Source organism: Oncorhynchus keta, chromosome 32 (genome assembly GCF_023373465.1).
Source record: "Oncorhynchus keta strain PuntledgeMale-10-30-2019 chromosome 32, Oket_V2, whole genome shotgun sequence".
In the NCBI taxonomy this organism is placed as follows: Eukaryota; Metazoa; Chordata; class Actinopteri; order Salmoniformes; family Salmonidae; genus Oncorhynchus; species Oncorhynchus keta.
Genome location: NC_068452.1, coordinates 4,026,680 through 4,050,913, shown reverse-complemented (window position 1 = coordinate 4,050,913; position 24,234 = coordinate 4,026,680). Strand labels below are relative to the sequence as shown.

Here is a 24,234-nt window from a genome sequence, read left to right as displayed (position 1 = left end):
TGAGGTTTCAGGCTCGGCGGTAGATTGACGGTTTCCTGTTTGTCAGTGGAGACACAACGGAAGAGGCCTAGACGAGAGAGCGAAAGAGACATCAATGAGAAATGTATCAACTCGTACGCCACCTGAAGACTATAAAAGTCAACATGTTAAAAAAGAAGAGAAGAAAGAAGAGAAAAGCACTTCTGATTCATTTCAAATGACAGCTACACGGACCATTTCAAGACCTTTGACAGGGAATTTGGGGGTTTGTGTTAATCATGCCAGCTGACAGCAGTGTTGCACTAGTACTACTATATAGCGTATCAAACCACAAACCATCTTAAAAAGCATAGCCACCACATTCCCCACTTTCCCCAAGGATTGGAGTCAATTCCGATTCAGTCAGTAAACTGAAATTCGAATTCTCCTCGTTGAAAAGCAATCCCCTTACCCAACATGCACCCTGTGCCCACCCGGTGCTCCTGGCCAGCCTACACGGCGTTCTCAAAGGAATGTTCCCCCTCTCTCTCTCCAGGAATCTCTCCCACATCCCATTCGGATACAATCCGCCCAGTCTGCACCGGAGGATCCCTTACTGATTTACATGCAGCCATAACCAAACACTGTTCTGCTTTCATTCTGACATTCATAATATCAGGCACATCCTGACCCAAATACAATATTCAAGGACTGTAATTCATATTATGAATTTCATTCAAACATGTTTGTAGAGTTATGAGACAATAGGTTGGTTGTCTGCGGAGAGATGTGCTTTCGGTTTGTTTTGGTTTCGATATATTAAATAATGCAATTTGGCGGAACCTTATTCAAAACGTGTTAACTGTCAGAACCTTTCCAATTTAAACCACAACCTCTTTAGTTGCCTTTCTGTTGTGTTTTTCTTCCTCTCCGTTCTTTGAGGCACGATACCAGAACTCCGGACACCACAGAGAAGGGAAACATGGGTGAGTGAGACCATGACAATCATTCATCTCCTGCACAACGAGTAACTTGGCCTGATGTTGGGCCACGCGGTTTGAATTGTGCGGTCAATGATTGAGCTGGTCCATCCGGGACTGGTCTGGTCCTCGTTTCTTCACAAGACAACGGGTCATAAAGAATGAGAACTCCAGCACCAGTCATCCAATCCAGTTTCAAGGTCTCTGGACTTCTGAGGAGATAACACCAGTTAAGCTGCTTCCTCATAATTGGTGCAACACACATTGTGACAGATCCTATTTGCATGGCTGGGATAAGAGACAGTCTTCTCTTCAACCCTTTAGCACATGGATGCCAAGGATGTCATGCCTCTCCGTTTGGGCTTTGGGAGGAAGCATCGGCATCCTCTGCTTCTTGGTCACACACCGTTACTGATCCACTTAACAACACGGTCTGCTCTTTTTAAAGTCCCAGTTCCTAGGGGGTGACCTTGTGTCCCAGTAGCCTGGTCCCAGATCTGTTTGTTCCGTCTCGCCAACTCCATTTGTGTCAATTGTCACACCAGGACTTGGAGTTGGCAAGACTACACAAACAGATCTTTGATCAGGCTAGGGTCTCAGCCCAGCACCAACCAAATGGTCACCCCCCATCTCTCTCACTCACTCCCTCTTCCCCCTCTTTTACAGGAGACGAAGAGATCGTTAAGTTTCATGCCTTCTGCTCTCTTGAGCGGATATGTGGATGGTAGGATTACAAGGGGCAATGTGGGAGAGGGCTGACGGACGGGCACGGCAGGATGGCACCGGATCCTACTATTGGACATAGAGCAATAGTGACTACTGCAATGAGAGCAACTCCTCCTCTGTATAGCTTACAGTACAAGACACGCATGCAAGAGGCATTCTAGAATACATAGAGTACAGTATTGTAAAGTAATTCTAGAATACATAGAGTACAGTATTGTAAAGTCATTCTAGAATACATAGAGTACAGTCTTGTAGAGTCATTCTAGAATACAGTATTGTAAAGTCATTCTAGAATGCATAGAGTACAGTCTTGTAAAGTCATTCTAGAATACATAGAGTACAGTATTGTAAAGTCATTCTAGAATACATAGAGTACAGTCTTGTAAAGTCATTCTAGAATGCATAGTACAGTATTGTAAAGTCATTCTAGAATACATAGTACAGTCTTGTAAAGTAATTCTAGAATACATAGAGTACAGTCTTATAAAGTAATTCTAGAATACATAGAGTACAGTATTGTAAAGTCATTCTAGAATGCATAGAGTACAGTATTGTAAAGTCATTCTAGAATACATAGAGTACAGTATTGTAAAGTCATTCTAGAATACATAGAGTACAGTCTTGTAAAGTCATTCTAGAATGCATAGAGTACAGTATTGTAAAGTCATTCTAGAATACATAGTACAGTCTTGTAAAGTAATTCTAGAATACATAGAGTACAGTCTTGTAAAGTAATTCTAGAATACATAGAGTACAGTCTTGTAGAGTCATTCTAGAATACATAGAGTACAGTATTGTAAAGTCATTCTAAAATACATAGAGTACAGTATTGTAAAGTCATTCTAGAATACATAGTACAGTCTTGTAGTAATTTACAAAAGTTCAATCAGGAAGGCTGGTCTGAATGCTGGTTTAACTTCAAGCAGCATAACACAATTCACTCTGTTTCCCATTATTCGGGCATAGTGGGAATGGATACAAATATATCATCATCATAGCGTTTTGTTCTGCTCTTCCTGTGTGGAATATCATTCGCCTGCTTACCTTATAACCTATAAGTGTGGCACAATAATGCTCATTCCACATGTTTGCAAATTTAACCTACAGGTTCACTCTTGGGCAATTTAACCTACGAGCTGGGCTCAATCTAGGGCAATTTAACCTATGAGCTGGGCTCAATCTAGGGCAATTTAACCTATGAGCTGGGCTCACTCTTGGGCAATTATCACTTTCCTCTCTCTCAACCAAGGGGTGTAAATCTTGGGATGCATTTATGCCAACTTACCAATGTTCTCTCAGTCCCTGTTTTTCAGCATCAGTTTGACAGCCATCCGCCTCCCCACCACCAGCTATAATAACCTCCAGGCTCGTCATTGCAACTCCTTTCTGGGTTCCCGCTGCACAGCAAAGGGCTACCTGTCATCGGCATGTGGCTCGGAGACGAGGCCATACCCCAAACTATTTAATAAACACTCCACCCTCGGCTGTTGTGTCAGTTAGACCTGTACTTGATTGAACTCGGGTATGAAGAAACATTCCGATTGTAAAGGTCGGAGATTATCTGGTCACTCGTCCTGTTTGGTTAAACCCATGCTGGGTACTGTAAAAGTCCTCAAGCAGAAACAAAAGAGTGGAGAGCAATGCTGGACGCCCTGTTTCCCAAGAGGACCAAGTCAAGTGCTGGTGGTATGTACAGGATAAACATGGAATACGCCGTCCAACGTAAGGCTGACGTGCAGGTTCCGCCGACAACGCAGCAATAACAACTAACACAACATGGGAATAAAGTAAATGGCCCAGTAGAATAGAAGAAACATTTGAGCAGTAAGTATAATACAGGAAGGGTGAACTGTTTTGATTGAGATAAATGTGGTCATTTTTTCCCGGTTGGTCAACAACTTGGGGGTCAATGGAAGGCTGGAACAGTCCGTTGAGGTGAAGCTAGGTACAGTAGGGGGACATACGTAACTGCCCTGTAGTGTACATCCAAGAGGATATCCCACTCACTCGATCTCTCATCCGTCCTTTGAACCAAAGGGAACCAGCTGATTAAGGAAGGTCAACGTGCCACTTCACTGCAATAACACCATAGCATGCGATACAGTGGGCTTGAAGAATAGAACACACACACACACACACACACAGAAGCACTCCCCCCCTGCCTCCTCACACACGCTTCAGATGGCGGTGGGTGACGAATGCTACTGGCTCACTTCATCTTTCACTACAGCCGTCGCTCGTCAAGCCCCCTGAGAATGTGACCTTTGGCCCTGCGCGGCCCAAAGCAGATGGTGTTAAAAGACAGCTTTCCAAACGGGAACTTCTGGAACACAAAGATAATGACCTGCCCCCTTTACCCACCACAGAGACAGCGGCAGAGAGAGAGAGAGTGAGGGATGGAGAGAAAGAGAGAGAGAACATGAGGCAGGCTGTAAATACAGCGACAGAGTGAGAAATACGGAGAGAAGGAAACACAGTTGAGGATGATATAAGGGAGGAGAGAGGCCCACGCTACAAAGACAAGGTGAAAGACAGAGAGCGAGAGAGAGAGAGCAAGATGGAGTATATGAGAGAGGAGAGGAAGGCCCAGCATAGGTGCGGCCATTATTGTGTTGTTGAGTGCCATGTCGGACACTGTGTGCGAACCAGCTGCTTTAAGTCATATACCTACCACAACAATATAAAACCCTCCAGGCCTCTGAGAAAAAGGGAAGAGAGACTGAAAGGAAGTCATTCAGAGCAGCATTATAGGGAACTGGGGGAACTGGGGGAACTGGTGTATGGCAGTCACACGACCACCAAGTATGAAGTGGGAAGTTGGGTGGTTTAAAAAAATATATTGGATCCTTACTGAAAACTGTTACTCTTCCTTATGAGAGGAAAATGTAATTACGTTGAGAGTGGAGGCCTCAGACAATACGGTGCCCTGAGAAGATACGGTGGGGAATATCATTCCGAGATATTTGTTTCATTTCGTGCCTGCGTGTGCTGCAATTAGCTACACATAAAAATGTTTCCAATTAGTTGTATTAGCCAGTTACCCCCTTTATATATTTCCACACATTGTGTTATTGGAAGATATGCAATTATGAGCCAAGAACAACCACAAGAACAAAGAAGTCAAATAAATGTTCCTTTGCGCATTAATAGGGGGCTTCAATAGACTTAAGAGAAAAGGGTTTACAGATGTCTGGGCATTAATCAAGTTGTTTTGCTCACATCTCCTAAGTAGTGTTTTCTACAGGGCCAGAAACATTGATCTCATTTCCCTGTTAACGACCTGACCGTGCTCCTCTACGTGAGAGTCATCACACAACAAGGTTCAAACAGGCTGGTACCCTTCAGGCAGCACAAACAGGCTGGTACCCTTCAGGCAGCACAAACAGGCTGGTACCCTTCAGGCAGCACAAACAGGCTGGTACCCTTCAGGCAGCACAAACAGGCTGGTACCCTTCAGGCAGCACAAACAGGCTGGTACCCTTCAGGCAGCACAAACAGGCTGGTACCCTTCAGGCAGCACAAACAGGCTGGTACCCTTCAGGCAGCACAAACAGGCTGGTACCCTTCAGGCAGCACAAACAGGCTGGTACCCTTCAGGCAGCACAAACAGGCTGGTACCCTTCAGGCAGCACAAACAGGCTGGTACCCTTCAGGCAGCACAAACAGGCTGGTACCCTTCAGGCAGCACAAACAGGCTGGTACCCTTCAGGCAGCACAAACAGGCTGGTACCCTTCAGGCAGCACAAACAGGCTGGTACCCTTCAGGCAGCACAAACAGGCTGGTACCCTTCAGGCAGCACAAACAGGCTGGTACCCTTCAGGCAGCACAAACAGGCTGGTACCCTTCAGGCAGCACAAACAGGCTGGTACCCTTCAGGCAGCACAAACAGGCTGGTACCCTTCAGGCAGCACAAACAGGCTGGTACCCTTCAGGCAGCACAAACAGACTGGTACCCTTCAGGCAGCACAAACAGACTGGTACCCTTCAGGCAGCACAAACAGGCTGGTACCCTTCAGGCAGCACAAACAGGCTGGTACCCTTCAGGCAGCACAAACAGGCCGGTACCCTTCAGGCAGCACAAACAGGCCGGTACCCTTCAGGCAGCACAAACAGGCCGGTACCCTTCAGGCAGCACAAACAGGCCGGTACCCTTCAGGCAGCACAAACAGGCCGGTACCCTTCAGGCAGCACAAACAGGCCGGTACCCTTCAGGCAGCACAAACAGGCCGGTACCCTTCAGGCAGCACAAACAGACCGGTACCCTTCAGGCAGCACAAACAGACCGGTACCCTTCAGGCAGCACAAACAGACCGGTACCCTTCAGGCAGCACAAACAGGCCGGTACCCTTCAGGCAGCACAAACAGGCCGGTACCCTTCAGGCAGCACAAACAGGCCGGTACCCTTCAGGCAGCACAAACAGACTGGTACCCTTCAGGCAGCACAAACAGACTGGTACCCTTCAGGCAGCACAAACAGGCTGGTACCCTTCAGGCAGCACAAACAGGCTGGTACCCTTCAGGCAGCACAAACAGACTGGTACCCTTCAGGCAGCACAAACAGGCTGGTACCCTTCAGGCAGCACAAACAGACTGGTACCCTTCAGGCAGCACAAACAGGCTGGTACCCTTCAGGCAGCACAAACAGGCTGGTACCCTTCAGGCAGCACAAACAGGCTGGTACCCTTCAGGCAGCACAAACAGGCTGGTACCCTTCAGGCAGCACAAACAGGCTGGTACCCTTCAGGCAGCACAAACAGGCTGGTACCCTTCAGGCAGCACAAACAGACTGGTACCCTTCAGGCAGCACAAACAGACTGGTACCCTTCAGGCAGCACAAACAGACTGGTACCCTTCAGGCAGCACAAACAGGCTGGTACCCTTCAGGCAGCACAAACAGGCTGGTACCCTTCAGGCAGCACAAACAGACTGGTACCCTTCAGGCAGCACAAACAGACTGGTACCCTTCAGGCAGCACAAACAGGCTGGTACCCTTCAGGCAGCACAAACAGGCTGGTACCCTTCAGGCAGCACAAACAGGCTGGTACCCTTCAGGCAGCACAAACAGACTGGTACCCTTCAGGCAGCACAAACAGACTGGTACCCTTCAGGCAGCACAAACAGACTGGTACCCTTCAGGCAGCACAAACAGGCTGGTACCCTTCAGGCAGCACAAACAGACTGGTACCCTTCAGGCAGCACAAACAGACTGGTACCCTTCAGGCAGCACAAACAGACTGGTACCCTTCAGGCAGCACAAACAGACTGGTACCCTTCAGGCAGCACAAACAGGCTGGTACCCTTCAGGCAGCACAAACAGGCTGGTACCCTTCAGGCAGCACAAACAGGCTGGTACCCTTCAGGCAGCACAAACAGACTGGTACCCTTCAGGCAGCACAAACAGGCTGGTACCCTTCAGGCAGCACAAACAGGCTGGTACCCTTCAGGCAGCACAAACAGGCTGGTACCCTTCAGGCAGCACAAACAGGCTGGTACCCTTCAGGCAGCACAAACAGGCTGGTACCCTTCAGGCAGCACAAACAGACTGGTACCCTTCAGGCAGCACAAACAGGCTGGTACCCTTCAGGCAGCACAAACAGGCTGGTACCCTTCAGGCAGCACAAACAGGCTGGTACCCTTCAGGCAGCACAAACAGAGGAGGTCAGCAAAGAGGACGTACGGGAATCAAAGAAAGAAATACTCTCCAAATCCGATCTAGAGACAGAACTGCGAAATGAATGACGGCTGCAACGGCTGGCTAATCCCGACCGATGTTAGTTTAAAACGCCAGGCAACGGTGACACGTAAACCCAGAAGCTATTCCTCTAACAATCATTCGGATTGATACTGTAAACGGACGTCAATCATGACGGACGTCCTGTCATGTCGTCGTGACTCTGTGTAGCTGTCATACGGCCGACGGGCCCATAGCCGGCTGTGCACATGCTGCCACGGGCCCCTCGCCGGCACACCAACAACAACCATCACCTCTAACAGGAAGTGACACGTCTGCTGTTCCTCCCTGCTCACGTCCTCCCTTCCCCAGTCTCGTCCTCCTTCCATCCTCCTCTCATATACACTCTACAGTTAACCTCCCAGTGTGGTCTGGTAGATAGAGGACTAGAGGAGTCTGTCATTGGATGAGAAAAGGAAAGGCTTCGGAATACGATTCGTTATGGTGTTTATGGCATAACAGACCACAGATCCACCTCTTAAGAGCGCTCTACCTCCAGGATTATTAGGATAGTCACCTGAACAGGGTCGGTCTCAGTAGGGAGAAAACACTTAAGAAATAGAGTGAAATGGGACAGATATTTGCTTTCCCGAAGTGTTTCGCCACAGAGTGTGACCCACGTTCAGTCCTGCCATCTGGCCTGTGAGCGGAGAAGTAACTAAAAGCATGAAACAAATGATGGACGCAGTAGCGAACAGCTACACTGTGATCACAATGCATCTACTCCCTTGTGGGCTAATGTAGCTAATTAGCGGTCGGTTTCTTGTGTTGATGGTTAACAACTGTAGCCCAGCAGCTGTAAAAACGTTACAGCTTAATATTCTTTAATATAACGTCAGTGTCTGTTACTCTGAAAACGGTGGTGAAATAATGAATGATGGACTAAACACCTGTAACAGAGTTGGTTATGTTTCCTCTTGACACTGCAGAAATATGTAGTCAATGTTTACGTATTCCTATTGGTTGGTTGAATTTACATGTCAATGAGGTGTTATGACATTGGTCAGGGGGAGATCGTGAACGTAAATTCTTCCCGGTAGTGACACGCAAGCGGTAGGTCAAGTTCTGAAATGCTATTTTTTAAATGTTATATTTACAATGTGTACGAGTTCATTATGTACATATCCTGACGTGTATATACACCGAGTTTACAAAACATTAAGAGCACCAGCTCCTTCCATGACATAGACTGACCAGGTGAAAGCTATGACCCCTTATTGATGTCACTTGTTAAATCCACATCAAATCAGCGTAGACGAAGACAGGTTAAAGAAGGATTTTGATTCATGGATTGTGTGTGGGTGTGTGCGCCATTCAGAGGGTGAAGGGGCAAGACAGAAATAACGTAAGTGCCTTTGTACAGGGCTTGGTAGCACTGGTTTGTGTCAAGAACTGCAACGCTGCTGGGTTTCTCACACTCAACAGTTTCCCGTGTGTATCGAGAATGGTCCACCACCCAAAGGACATCCAGCCAACTTGACAAGTTTGGGAAGCATTGGAGTCAACATGGGCCAGAATCCCTGTGGAACGCTTTCGACACTTTGTAGAGTCCATGCCTCCGACGAATTGAGGCTGTTCTGAGGGCAAAAAGGGTGCAACTCAATATTCCTAACGTGTGGTGTACTCAGTGCGTACGTGTACGTTACCTGTTCGATACTGGCCCGAAGTGTGGGATGTGCTTTCGTATGTTATTGCGTGTAAGAGTGAGTTAGCTCGCTCGAGAAAGGCCCCTGCTAATTCACAATTATTTCCATGCCAAGAGCGGAATCACGAATCTACAGCCATCAACAGACTGTTGTCCTGCACGTCTGATGTGCTTCCTTGTATCCAACGTCAGAATAAACACCAATCGACTGGGGCCTCCGGCTGGACAGTCCTTTCTTTAAAAACACTAAACGCAAGAGAGCTAGAAGTACGGTCACATCTGTTACACTGGTGCTGAGACTGGTGCACACACACACACACACACACACACACACACACACACACACACACACACACACACACACACACTGCAGTTTAAGCTAACAGTATCCCTCCTTGGCCGTATAGGGATACAGTGTGGCGGACACTCCGAGGCAAGGACATCTAGAACATCTGACGTGTACTATGGTGTGACGACTGGAGCAGAAAGCTACACTGCTGCGTCTTGTTCATCTGTCTTCAACGGTCGCTGTCTATTGGTGGATTGTGTACAATTACAACCTGTCGAACGCTGGGTAAAATGGAGGTCGTGTGGCCAAGAACTGGAACTACTGCAACTAGAAGCCATATGGCTGATATGTTCAGCAGCAGAAACAGGGAACGGAACATGGTCAGTCACATGAGACGGGGCACAAACGTGGTTCTTTCTTGAGAGGCAGGTGAAGCGGAGGGGCTGGGGGTGGGTTGGGGGCTGGGGGTGGGTTGTAAAGGAATGGGCCGCTCTTCCATTGAAGAAAGTCTCATGCAGAAAATGTGGCCTGACGCTTCGCCTTGAACTTGCAACAGCAACCCACCAGAGAGCAGATGCATGGGGTTGCCAAAATTAAATCATACTTACTAATCCACTGCAATTGATCAAAGTCAAGCTAGAACATTCGACACAGGGAGCAATTAGGACTAACATGATTGGTCAATAAATACTCCCCACCCATTTAAGCAGATTGATTATTCAAGCTGAATGGGGCCGAGCACAAAGGAAAGAGGGGGTAGAGAGAGGGGGATGAGAAACAGATAGAGCGAGGGGGGTAACCTAAAAGAGAGGGAGCAGTAACCCCCCAAACTCTCCCAGAGAGCACAATGGAACAAGAGAAAGACCGATTGAAAAAAAAAGGTCTGGTCTGAATATTATTATGACACCGTTCCAATCCCTGACAAATACAGCTGTCACACACACACACACACTACACGGTTCAGCTCCAAAACCCCATCCAGACAGGACACACACACACACACACACACACACACACACACACACACACACACACACACACACACACACACACACACACACACACACACACACACACACACACACTGAACAACCCCACCAGCCCTCTCTTTCCTTTCTATCACTCCTCCAGCCTTTCTACAATAGGAAATCACACACACAAATCAGAGAAACAAGAAGCCGTAGCATGTTATGAATGAACAGAAAACCAGAGACACTCACCCTAGCCTCTCTCTCGTCCCTCTCAGCCACCCTGATCTCTGCTCCAGCTGGGCAGGCTCTGCTGCTGCTCCCAGGCCCCGCCCCCACAGCCTGGACACATGACCCACCACTCTACACCCAAGCAGGCCAGCCAGGCGGGCCAGCAGCAGGCATGCCACACCCCTCATTCAGGGAGAGTTGAATGGGGAGCATTGTGAATGTGCTGGACACATTGTGTGTGTGTGTGTGTGTGTGTGTGTGTGTGTGTGTGTGTGCAGGGGAGGGGGGCAGTTGGAAATGGGAGGAAAGGAGTGTGTTATAAGAGTACATATGTTTAAGGAATGGAGAGAAAAGGGTGTATGTGTTTGACAGGAAAAGGAAAAGTGAGTGTGTGTAAGAGGTGGAAACGGAAAGATTAAAGAACATGTGACAGTTTGTACGAGCTTAAAAAGGAGAAAAAATATGTGTAACAAATGTGTATTCAGTGAAAGAGAGTGTGTGTGTGTTGATGTCCATCTGCCCCTTCCCTCCCAATGCTCAGCGTCTCTCCCTGTATGTGTGTGTGTGTGTGTGTGTGTTGATGTCCATCTGTCCCTTCCCTCCCAATGCTCAGCGTCTCTCCCTGTATGTTTGTTTGTGTGTGTGTGTGTGTGTGTGTGTGTGTGTGTGTGTGTGTGTGTGTGTGTGTGTGTGTGTGTGTGTGTGTGTGTGTGCACACTGTGTGTGTACAGTGAGGAGGCCACTGGCTCTTTTCCTCCTGGGCTACAATGAGTCTCCATCCATCACATTAATGCCTCATACAGCCCCATGACTAAAGGAATATGTCCCAGATAACAAATGAATACCATCCCACAGTCATCAGACTCCGCATGAAACATTCTATGGGAAACAGCTCTGTCGACTCTACTTCAAAACACTCTGAACGGTATAAGAGTACAATGTGTGACTTCCTTTTGGTCTCATACGTTCCCTTGTTGCCTGCAATAACTGCGGAGCTCGGTCATGTCTACATACAGTGAAATAAGTCAGCGTGGTCTTTTCCTTGGGTTTCCTAACTGCAGTCACCTGCTACGTGGGCGTCTCCATGCAACGTCTGTGGAACTGTGTCTATCATAAATCTGTATTCATACGTCTGAAAATCACAATCCTTTCAATGCCGAAAACACTCTTCCTTCTTATCCGATTACTGGAATTAAGAGAGAAGTGTGTTTTTATCACAAGCGGGTGGAAAGTTGGAAAGAGAAACATCTCAGTACTGCACTTACCTAATCAAGCTTTTCCCACCACATTTGCAAGCTGATGCGAGGCCCAAGAGACGTTTTCTCATATTCAGCACAAACGCTTCCTTCCTGTCATGGTGTTGGTGGTTTGTGCACCTGGTCCTATAGGCATCCGGTCTCAGTGAGAGATAGATATGAGCGAGCAGGTCGTCTTCTCCTGAACTAATACAGATCGTCACCCGCAGGCTCGTCGGGTTGAGGCTGTATTTGGAATACATTGGTAGCATGTCTGTTTATTCCCACCCCCCCACCAAAAAAAAAGTAATATTGAAGCCAGACAAGCTGCATGTGGTTTCTGATTCAATGTAGGGCAGGTTATGCAGTATTCCCTGCATTGTCAATGATTTGTTCATCTGCAGCATAAAAACACTGCAGAACAAACGTTTGTTTGTTTGTTGATCTCCCTCGTCTTGTGAGAACCCAGAGATCAACTGGGACTGAATCAATGACCGCCATACATTTAGCTGGTCCTGTGGAATAGCAGCTAGTTCGGAAGGATCATCCTTGTCACGATGAGCGAATTCTAAATTGAAACTCAAGCTTTGCTCATTGACTGAGTCTATTTCAGTGCTCCAAATGGTCGCAAAATGACTAAGTCGCCGGCCCATAGAAATAGAAGTCCTAGAACAGGCATCCTCCGATTACTACTGTACGCTCATGACCATAGCAACTGATCTGAGTCCAGCCCTTCAGCCCTTTAGCTAATAGACCTCAGAAGACTTTTTTGGCAAAGAGAAGTCTGTGGGTGAGAGATCACATTCAGACTTCCTTCCTTATCTTGATTGCATGCCACGATAACGAGATGGGACCCTGGAGCCACGTCGTTGTTTTGCAGTTGCAAACAAACATTTGAATTATTGTGCCAGAACCTTATTAAATGACCCAGTTGTTAGGCGGCTGTTGCTCTGTTGGCTGAACGTCTCGCCAGAGCTTTGTTTGTCATTCTGTTTGTTTTGTCATTTACCCCACTTCTGGAGGCCATTTTGAGGCCAGCTTCGTATAATCACATCAAACTGTGTGGGCCGAACAGGCAACTGGAGACCCATGCAGGCACAACCCCAGAGGGGAGCTCTCTGATTGGACTAGAGGTCAGATCTGATTGGAGGAGGCCCACACAGTGATTAGAACACATGGAGCTGATTAACCAAGTCACCTCAATGACTCAGCAGAGAGAGTGACTCACACAGACATTCAGCCTCCCACCCAGAGAGATGGAAGAAGGGATAAAGAAGGGATGAAGAAGGACAGCGGAGGAGGAGGGAGAGAACATCTGGCCGAGCTTATCTGGGAAGGAGAGAAACAAGCGACTTCCTGTTGAGCTGTAGCCGAGGCTGCTCTGCTCCCCTGTGGTGCAGATGGAGACAGCATGTGAGGATGCATGCAACCAGATGAAAACAGCTGAGGCCTGGGTGCATCTCTCTAGTCCAAAGGGGCTTCCTCTCCTCGTCTCCTTCTCGTCGTCCACACTCATCCGATAGCAAATTCCCACCAGGATTAGATCAGTGCAGGTGAAGGAAAGCAGACGGAGAGAGGTAGCCCCTTTACACTATTGAGATGAACCCATAATCTCATGGCACCACATGGGAGACATGGTATAGACAGAAAAAGGCCCGTTTTAGAGTTAGGGACCGACTTCTGACTGTGTGACCAGACCAGGATAAACTCTGACCTTAGTCACATGGTCAGGAAAACCCCCTAGCCCTACTTGCTCTTCTCTCTCCACCCTGAAGACATGATGTTTGTGCAGTCCATTTCTAATCCTCCTCCATATACACACACTGTACTACTCCCTCGGGGACTGTGCTGCACTCCAGCAACGCTACACGATCCCTCCAACTCTGCTGCTGACTCATCGCAGACCTCCGCTTGTATGTTGCTCTTCAAGGTTACAGTAAACCTGGCCTAGTTTGCTTTCATCTGCACTTTTCTGCACTCGAGGCACACACACGCGCTCTCTCTCTCTTTTGAAAGACCCATGCGCCTGTTGTTTGAACAGCGGCCGCAAAGTAGATTAACTGTCGGAATTTGTATTCAGAGGTTTGTTTTAGCCACGGTGTTTATCTAATGGATTGTTTCCTCTCAGTTTTACAGTGACACTTCCCAACTGCGTTACATAACAGAGCCAAATAACTCCCAGATATATACATACATACAGTTCAAGATTACATACACCTGAGCCAAATACATTTAAACTCAGTTTTTCCACAATTCCTGACATTTAATCCTAGTAAATATTCCATGTCTTAGGTCAGTTAGGATCACCACTTTATTTTAAGAAGGTGAAATGTCAGAATAACAGTAGAGAGAATGATTTATTTCAGATTTTATTTCTTTCATCACATTCCAAGTAGGTCAGAAGTTTACATACACTCATTTAGTATTTGGTAGCATTGCCTTTAAATGGTTTGACATGGGTCAAACGTTTTGGGTAGCCTTCCACAAGCTTCCCACAATAAGTTGGGTGAATTTTGGCCCATTCCTCCTGACAGAGCTGGTGTAACGGAGTCAGTTTTGTAGGCCTCCTTGCTCACACATGCTTTTTCAGTTCTGCCCACAAATTGTCTATAGGATTGAGGTCAGGGCTTTGTGATGGCCACTCCAATACCTTGACTTTGTTGTCCTTAAGACATTTTGCAACAACTTTGAAAATATGCTTGGGGTCATTGTCCATTTGGAAGACCCGTTTGTGACCAAGCTTTAATTTCCTGACTGAAGTCTTGAGATGTTTCTTCAATATATCCACATAATTTTGAGCGGCCTTTCAGGTTATGTTGATATAGGACTCATTTTACTGTGGATATAAAAACTGTTGTACCTGATGGCTGGTATGACGGCTGTGTGGTCCCATGGTGTTTATACTTGCGTACTATTGTTTGTACAGATGAATGTGGTACCTTCAGGCATTTGGAAATTGCTCCCAAGGATGAACCATAATTGTGGAGGTCTTGGCTGATTTCTTTTGATTTTTCCATGATGTCAAGAGGCACTGAGTTTGAAGGTAGGCCTTGAAATACATCCACAGGTAAAACTCCAATTGACTCAAATGATGTGGTTGAAAAATGAGTTTTAATGACTCCAACATAAGTGTATGTAAACTTCCGACTTCAACTGTCCATACAGTAGATAGAGAGAGCGTGCTAGAGAGCACTAGAGAGAGGGAGAGAGAGCTAGAGGGGAGAGAGAGCTAGAGTGAGAGAGAGCGCAAGAGCGAGCGAGAGCGAGAGAGAGCGCAAGAGCGAGCGAGAGAGAGCGCAAGAGCGAGCGAGAGAGAGCGCAAAAGCGAGCTAGAGCGTGAGAGAGCGAGCTAGAGTGAGAGAGAGCGCAAGAGCGAGAGAGAGCGCGAGAGCGAGCTAGGGTGCGAGAGCACACTAGAGCGAGAGAGCACGCGCGCTAGAGCGAGAGAGCGAGAGAAGGAGAGAGCTAGAGAGAGCGAGAGCTAGAACTAGAGGGAGCCAGAGCTAGAGAGAGAGCTAGAGAGAGAGCTATAGCGAGAGCTAGAGCGAGAGCTAGAGAGCGAGAGCTAGAGAGCTAGAGAGAGATCTAGAGAGAGAGCTAGAGCTAGAGAGAGCTTGAGAGAGAGCTAGAGAGCTCGAGAGAGCTCGAGAGAGCTAGAGAGAGCTCAAGAGAGAGAGAGAGCTAGAGAGAGAGCTAGAGCGAGAGCTAGAGAGAGAGCTTGAGAGAGAGCTTGAGAGAGAGCTTGAGAGAGAGCTTGAGAGAGCTAGAGAGAGCTAGAGAGAGCTAGAGAGAGCGAGAGCTAGAACTAGAGGGAGCCAGAGCTAGAGCGAGAGCTAGAGCGAGAGCTAGAGAGCTAGAGCGAGAGCTAGAGAGCTAGAGCTAGAGAGAGCTAGAGAGAGCTTGAGAGACAGAGCTAGAGAGAGTTCGAGAGCGAGAGAGAGCTAGAGAGAGCTCAAGAGAGAGAGAGAGCTAGAGAGAGAGCTAGAGAGAGAGCTAGAGTGAGAGCTAGAGAGAGAGCTCATTGAAAAATGAGTTTTAATGACTCCAACATAAGTGTATGTAAACTTCCGACTTCAACTGTCCATACAGTAGATAGAGAGAGCGTGCTAGAGAGCACTAGAGAGGGGAGAGAGAGCTAGAGGGGAGAGAGAGCTAGAGTGAGAGAGAGCGCAAGAGCGAGAGCGAGCAAGAGCGAGAGAGAGTGCAAGAGCGAGCTAGAGCGTGAGAGAGCGAGCTAGAGTGAGAGAGAGCGCAAGAGCGAGAGAGAGAGCTAGGGTGCGAGAGCACGCTAGAGCGAGAGAGCACGTGCGCTAGAGTGAGAGAGCGAGATAAGGAGAGAGAACGAGAGAGCTAGAGAGAGCTAGAGAGAGCGAGAGCTAGAACTAGAGGGAGCCAGAGCTAGAGAGAGAGCTAGAGAGAGAGCTAGAGCGAGAGCTAGAGAGCTAGAGAGAGCGAGAGCTAGAGAGCTAGAGCGAGAGCTAGAGCGAGAGCTAGAGCGAGAGAGAGCTTGAGAGAGAGAGCTAGAGAGAGCTCGAGAGCGAGAGCTAGAGAGAGAGAGAGAGAGAGAGCTAGAGAGAGCTCAAGAGAGAGATAGAGCTAGAGAGAGCTCAAGAGAGAGAGAGAGCTAGAGCGAGAGCTAGAGAGAGCTTGAGAGAGAGCTTGAGAGAGCTAGAGAGAGCTAGAGAGAGCGAGAGCTAGAACTAGAGGGAGCCAGAGCTAGAGAGAGAGCTAGAGCGAGAGCTAGAGCTAGAGCGAGAGCTAGAGAGAGCTTGAGAGAGCTAGAGCTAGAGCTAGAGCGAGAGCGAGAGCTAGAGAGAGTTCGAGAGCGAGAGCTAGAGAGAGAGAGCGAGAGCGAGAGCGAGAGCGAGAGCGAGAGCTAGAGCGAGAGCTAGAGCGCTAGAGAGAGCTAGAGCTAGAGAGAGAGCTAGAGCTAGAGAGAGCTAGAACTAGAGAGAGTTAGAGAGAGAGCTAGAACTAGAGAGAGCTAGAGAGAGAGCAAGAGAGAGAGCTAGAGAGAGAGCTAGAGCTAGAGAGAGAGCCAGAGAGAGAGCTAGAGTCAGAGAGAGCTAGAGCGAGAGAGAGAGATAGAGAGAGCGCTAGAGAGAGATAGAGAGAGCGCTAGAGAGAGATAGAGAGAGCGCTAGAGAGAGAGTTAGAGCGAGAGCTAGAAAAAGAGGGAGCTAGAGCGAGAGAGCCTAGCATGCACAAGGATTCCATCAAACCCACATTAGAAGCATGCAGACTCAGACATAACACATACTGTGTATATGCAAACTATTCAAGTCCACTTTCGAATCAAGGAAATTCTTAGTGATACATAACTCAACTGTGGACATGGAGCCTTAATGCAACATACAAGAGTAGCACGAAACAGCACAGATGATAAAACAAAACTTCAGGGAGAGAGAAGTCAATGTAGACCCTATGCGGCCTTACCTCATCTAAACTGAGGTTTTAGGGGGAGAAGAGGAACTTATTAAAAAGCATCTTGGGATGTCCCTGATTGCCTTTCCATTTCCTCAGCGTCTAAAGTAGAGTTAAACATCATGTAGCCCCCTGATTGGCCTTAATAGAAACCAGTTGTCTCAGTCACACCAGTTGTCTCAACAGCCCTCCCCCTTCCTTCAAGTTTGCATCTCAAATGACACCCTATTCCCGACATAGTGCACTACTTTTGACCAGAACCCTATGGACCCTGGTCAAAAGTAGTGCACTATAAAGGGAATATGGTGCCATTTGTGACATAGCCCATCAGCCATACTCACAGAAGACCTCCATCTCAGGGTTAATGTGCATCTCTGCACCACATGCAGCCATGTCTTCCAATCAAAGTCCCAGTCGAAGCACCACAGGACAAACTATTCCGACGTGGAAGTAAAAATAAATCCCAAATAAAATTCCCAACTGCTTCCCAAACCTAAACTCTTCACAGTGACAGCTGGGAGCGACTGGGATCTAACGTACAGTTTCTGTAACGCTCCCTCTTCCCGATGTTCCCAACTCGGCGTTCCTTACCCGGAGCCTCAAGACTGAACAATAAACAGAGCTCCACCGATCGGATTGCGCTTCCGGGGGAATCCCTGCCCCTAATTCCAGCTGGAATTCTAGGGGGGAGCCGGATGACTCAGCTTGGAATGGAGGAGAAGAAAGAGAGGAAGACGGGACCCTGATTACATACTTTCTCCCAGTGCGGTCGTTCCAGAAAACTTCCCAGAGTTATGATGATAATTATCCTTAATAGAAACTTTGCCGTGTGCTGAACTGGGAGAGACAGAGTGCTTATCAGTGTTACAGTAAATGAACACCAAAAGATCTAGTCGTAACGTAAGTAGTCAACGGTTTTTCCCCAATTATAGCTTTACTGTAAGTTGGATGATTTAAATGGTGTATCCTGTTCCTAAAAGATATGTCAGTACAGTCCAGAAAGGGAGAATAGGACTAACCGTAGACGTGTGTACTACTGTACAACACCACATACTGTCAGAGACAGTACCGTTGCCCTTTCCCCTACATCTTCAGCTACTCTTGCTTGTTCCGTCTTCTGAATAATGAATAATCAAAAATATATTTCATTCATAATGATGTATTTTCTCATGATATTTGAATAGCAATATACAAATATTTTGTATTTTATATTAACAAACCTTTTTATTGATTCATGTCTCATCACTGAGCACAAAGCTCCAACGCTTCGCACATCGTGAAGGTGAAAGTTCACGCAGAGTTCCCCGGAGCCGAGCTACTTTAGCTAAATTGACAAAGCTAGCTACTTCCACCGGATAATGACTCCCAATGTAGCGGTGTTAGCTGTGTTTAGGCAATAGAGGACTCCGTGGAGGTGAGAAGCCAGTCGGGCAAGAAAGCAGTGCTAACCAGTGTTGTTTGATCTAAGGCTGTTCAGAGGGGATTAGGGTTTAAGTCTAGTCATATTACCCCTGTCAAACACACCTCCAGGCACTGTGCCGTGCGTCAATGGGTGCGATGATGACTCCATTACGAAGAGTGGTCTCATTCACCTCAATGTAAAGTGAGCATCAGCTCGGAAGCAGTTGCCGCAGCTATAATCAGCATGGGGCCCCAGCCTGTGCAACTGGACACCATTTTGTGTCAAAAGCCCTACAGTACTTGCATTTTGTCCTGAGGAAATGTATTGAATGACAGGTCAAAATCACGTAAACCTGGGAGGGGCCTATACGACCAAATCGATGAGGTCTGCCAGTGAGACATTTAATTAACATGGAATCATGTCTTTACAAAAAATATATGATTGAAGATGAATTAACAATTGATCATAAAAAGTAACCATCTTCCTCTTCTATTGAACATCTAAGGGTCAATAACTCCCTGCAGTACTGTGCCTCTAACACCCCCCCAATTGACTGGTGGCTGATAGAAATAGAATCACAGAACATTGACGCCGTTCTAGTAATTCTATTTCTATGGTGACTGATTACTATTATTTAGGTACCTCCTTAGGAGAGGTCCAGCAGGGAGAGGGTGTGTACTGACCCCACACATACCCTGCCCTGCCTCCCATCTGCCCACTGCCCGGCCTAGCAGATGGCACAACAGTGGTACGTATGGCCATCTGTCCAGTGCCCCCTCACAATTCGTGTGCACTCACTGAATCTTTGGCCACACAGCAACAACTGTTGGTTGCGAGGCACTGCACTCGACAAAGACCTGTACATGACGTCAATATCTGGGAACCTCGTATTGTTATGGTGAAAGAGAGAGTTTAATTACAGCAAAACACCATTATCATTCCAAACATGGCCCTTATCAGCCAGGGATGAGGAAAACCTCATTAGCAGAGGGTGTTGAGAGCTGAGGCACTGACAAAGTGGACCTTCTCTTTGTTAACCAGCTGTACAGTTGGCAAAACTAAGAAATAGTGAGCTCATCCTGGTCAGCCCGTAGCAGCTGGGTGCAGTCTATAAGCAGGATCAGACAGGACCAGACAGGACCAGACAGACACCTCTTCAAGATAAACCACAATAAACCAGATAAAAGACTGTGGTAGAGTCAGGGGAGGGTCCAGACACTGGTAGTGATGATAGTCGTTGGCTGGTGGTCAGGAAAAGGTCCTGGCCCTACCTATTTTGTACGGTTGTGACTAGTGTCAGGCCAGCTTGACCAGCATTCAGAGAACTCACTAAGGAAGAAAAGGGTGGGGACTGGGAGATAGCAGCTCGGGGAGACTGGAAATAGGAGGAAGGGGGAACTGGAGTTGCTTTAGTGTAGTGTGTGCGTGTGTGTGTGTGCTGCATGGGAACCTTGTTTAACCCCTGACTTCCACCAGGCGGAGCAGAGTAAACAGAAGCTTCCGGAAACCTTATCTGGGGGACCCTGTCCGGTTTCCACTTCACTCAGCTCAGCTCTCCCTCAGTGGAAGCGCTCAATACACACAGACAGACACAGGCTTTCCACTGACCCAGTCAGAGTCCACAGCCTCCAAAAACACTTTAAATCACATCAGGGATAAATCCCACATAACACAACCAGACACATTTATTCAGTTTGAGTGAGATACAGAACAATGTGTGAGTGAGAGAAGAGAAAGGGGTGAGAGAAATGAAAGAAACACCGAGTGGATAAGAGAACAAGAGATGTACTTCGAGATGCACCTTTACTGTCTATATGCCCTCAGCAACGTCCTGTATAAGATGCAATCAGTACCTGCAAGCCAGGTCCCACAGCCATCTCCCCTAAGCCAAACCCTCCACATGTGATACTGCACCTCCTGCTGGCCTCTCTGAGCTCTGCACCCACAGACATGATGATGAGCTAACACCGCTTGCCCTCAGGGGAGCTGAAAGCGAGTGGCCGACACTGCAGTCGAATGACCTCACTCTGTAGTCTTCCTAGCCCGCTAACGCTAACCCTGAGAGGTTTGGAACCTGTCAACAGTTTAAGATGAGCCACGATGATATGCTCCAGCAGACGGCCTCCTCTACTCAATTCAAGGGCTTCATTGGCATAGGAAACGCATGTTGTTGTTGCCAAAGCAAGTGAAGTAGATAATAAACAAAAGTGAAATAAACAAAAAATGAACAGTAAACATTGCACTCACAAAAGTTCCAAAAGAATAAAGACATTTCTACTCTCTCTTTCTACTCGCTCTCATAATGACACAGCAGGTCACGCCGAGTGCAATTAAACTGGGAGACGCCTGACCACTGTCTGAGGTGGTGTGTGTGTGTGTGCGTACATGCATGAGTGTGTCATAGTCCTCCCTTGCCATCAAGTCCCTGCTTGCTGGCTGTGTAAAAGCTAAATGTACACCAGCCCAAACCCTGCAGCGCTCCCTTCTCCCCTAAGGTGTTGCCCCATTCCTAGTCCTGTCCACAAACTGAAAACAAATGTGGCTTGAAGTGTCAGAACTGATGGCATAACCAACCACCCCCCAGGACAGAGTGGTCGATTTGAATCTCAATGGGAATTCCTGTCTGTATTGTGACAGTATAATATAACAGTCATTTACAGTATAATGGACCTCTGGTTGTAGTGAGGTCAAAGGGCGGCAGGTAGCCTAGTGGTTAGAGCGCTTGGTTGCTCTAAGGTTGCTAGATCGAATCCCCGAGCCGACAAAAGGTTTTAAAAAATCTGTCGTTCTGCCCCTGAACAAGACAGTGTTCAGGGGCACTGTTCCTAGGTTGTCATTGTAAACAATAATTTGTTCTTAACTGACTTGCCTAGTTAAATAAATGTTATAGGGAAAAAATTACAAGGGCAGTCAACCGAGGCAAATCATAAACATGTCAATCTGAATGGGAGCAACACTGATTCTGCCTCCGGGTGGCGCAGTGGTTAAGCTGTGCCACCAGAGACTCTGGGTTCGTGCCCAGGCTCTGTCGCGACCGGGAGGTCCGTGGGGCGGCGCACAATTGGCCTAGCGTCGTTAGGGAAGGGTTGGCTGGTAGGGATTTCCTTGTCTCATCGCGCACCAGCGACTCCTGTGGCGGGCCGGGTGCTGCGGGCCGGGCGCTGTGGCGGGCCGGGCGCTGCGCCCTTAACCACTGCGCCACCCGAGAGGCAGAGACTGACATTTTGATCCCAGAAATGAACTAAAATACTTGGCAATGTCACTAATAGCGACACTGTGTGTGATCTCACCACAATAGAGTACAACTGTCTGGAAGGGCCACTGACTCTTATCCCATGACCCAGGCTGAGAGAGGAAGAGAGGCGAGGTCAGGACGAGGGGAAACAATCGCCCTGACGGACAGCACACGGAAGGAAGGAAGCCCGGGAAACCAGAGTGTGTGTCTCTGATGTCATTACCTGTTTGAAAAACTGAATGGACAGGAAAACGGCTTATCACTCACAAAAAACACAGCTGAGAGTAACTTGGAAAACTTCACACGAGGCACGGAGTCAACAATCTGTACGCCAATGTAAAGAGTTTCACATCCACCAGTATCTAGGTAATATCTTGTCATGAAAGAGAATCAATATCACTTTTAAGTCACTTGTGAAACCATCACATCTATCACTCATAGTCACCTATTGAAATGAATTAGGGCCTACTTGTGTGTTATGTTGGAGCCAATTTCTCCTACTTGACACAAAATCTGATGGAAACAACCCACTAGCAGTCCACTACAGTGCTGTGTTCACGTTTCTGCTCCACTGACGCCATCTCCCCACATTGACAGACGGAGCAGGGGTCAGAGTCACTCAGTCAGTCAGGGTGGGCCCCGGCCTCAGGCCCTCCAGACAGGTCACCCTTCATTGAGAGCCCTAATAAGGCCCTCTCCCTCTGGGCAAATAACGAGCCCAGACCTCCGTGGCCTGAGTAGGAACCAGACTACAAGACTCCCAGCTCCAGAGCAGGAAAGAAAACACTCACTCGCTCTCTATACCGTCCCATCAAATCTGAGCTCTTAATATTGGAATATAGCCGACAAACTCGTACCGAATGATAAAGTATGTTCATTTATACCAATACGGTTCCAATCCATGAACACCTAATGCTAAAATGGTCTGTGTCCACAGGGGGAAAAGCCTACAGAATTATAGCTAATTAAAGGCCAAGTAAGCCATGAAATACTTGGCAATGTCACTAATAGCGTCACTGGAACATTCTGGCTTATTAAATACTGAAAGCCGTGAGTCAGTTGATAACTGCGGAGTTGGAGTTTTGAGGAAGCGAAACAAGCAAAAAGTGGAATGCTTTTCTGCATGTGGCTGTGTCCAAAATGGGAATTACCCTATTCCCTATGGCACTAGCTTTGACTAGAGCCATAGTTCCAATATATAGGGAATAGGGTACCATCTGAGATGCAGAATGTGTGCCTTTGTCCACCTGATAAACAAAAACCAACGCGTCTAGCAGCTGCAGTTTCCCTGCAGCTGGCCCCATGCTGTGGGCTCCCTCAGTCTCAGGTCTGAAACGTTGTCGAAACGTTATTTATACATTCTCTAAAACGCTCTCTAAACATGGCGTGAATGCTGTCTAAAGACTGTAAATGCTGACACATTAGGTCATATTTGGCTCCGGGTTTTATCCCTCAGTTTACAGGAATCTAACTTGGCTCGTGTCGGGCGCCCTATGGGGGCCTGAGACACGCTCAATCTGCAGAGGGAGGAAAGAAGAGGAGTGTCTGTGCGCGTGTTGTAAGAAAGAGAGAAGAGGAAAGAAGAGGAGTGTCTGTGCGTGTGTTGTAAGAAAGAGAGAGTAGGAAAGAAGAGTAGTGTCTGTGCGTGTTGTAAGAAAGAGAGAGGAGGAAAGAAGAGGAGTGTCTGTGCGTGTGTTGTAAGAAAGAGAGAGGAGGAAAGAAGAGGAGTGTCTGTGCGTGTGTTGTAAGAAAGAGAGAGGAGGAAAGAAGAGGAGTGTCTGTGCGTGTGTTGTAAGAAAGAGAGAGGAGGAAAGAAGAGTAGTGTCTGTGCGTGTTGTAAGAAAGAGAGAGGAGGAAAGAAGAGTAGTGTCTGTGCGTGTTGAAAGAGAGAGGAGGAAAGAAGAGGAGTGTCTGTGTGTGTTGTAAGAAAGAGAGAGGAGGAAAGAAGAGGAGTGTCTGTGCGTGTGTTGTAAGAAAGGGAGAGGAGGAAAGAAGAGGAGTGTCTGTGCGTGTTGTAAGAAAGAGAGAGGAGGAAAGAAGAGTAGTGTCTGTGCGTGTTGAAAGAGAGAGGAGGAAAGAAGAGGAGTGTCTGTGTGTGTTGTAAGAAAGAGAGAGGAGGAAAGAAGAGGAGTGTCTGTGCGTGTGTTGTAAGAAAGGGAGAGGAGGAAAGAAGAGGAGTGTCTGTGCGTGTGTTGTAAGAAAGAGAGAGGAGGAAAGAAGAGGAGTGTCTGTGCGTGTGTTGTAAGAAAGAGAGAGGAGGAAAGAAGAGGAGTGTCTGTGCGTGTGTTGTAAGAAAGAGAGAGGAGGAAAGAAGAGGAGTGTCTGTGCGTGTGTTGTAAGAAAGGGAGAGGAGGAAAGAAGAGGAGTGTCTGTGCGTGTGTTGTAAGAAAGAGAGAGGAGGAAAGAAGA

At 47.6% G+C, this 24,234-nt stretch overlaps 1 protein-coding gene across 7 annotated transcripts in view; it reads right to left on the bottom strand.

Moving 5' to 3' along the window:
- LOC118364833 (septin-9-like) overlaps positions 1-24,234 on the bottom strand; it is an 86,092-nt gene that overhangs the window by 20,093 nt on the left and 41,765 nt on the right. The window contains exon 1 of one of the 7 annotated variants that reach the window (XM_052490386.1): positions 17,530-17,844. The exons of 4 other annotated variants lie outside the window; for them this stretch is intronic. In XM_052490386.1, the coding sequence (XP_052346346.1) occupies positions 17,530-17,581 (52 nt within the window). In that variant the 5' untranslated portion in view covers positions 17,582-17,844. Of the gene's footprint in view, positions 1-10,550; positions 10,634-11,794; positions 11,941-17,529; positions 17,845-24,234 lie in introns of those variants that run through there. 2 more of the 7 variants (XM_052490390.1, XM_052490389.1) reach the window with 2 other exon arrangements.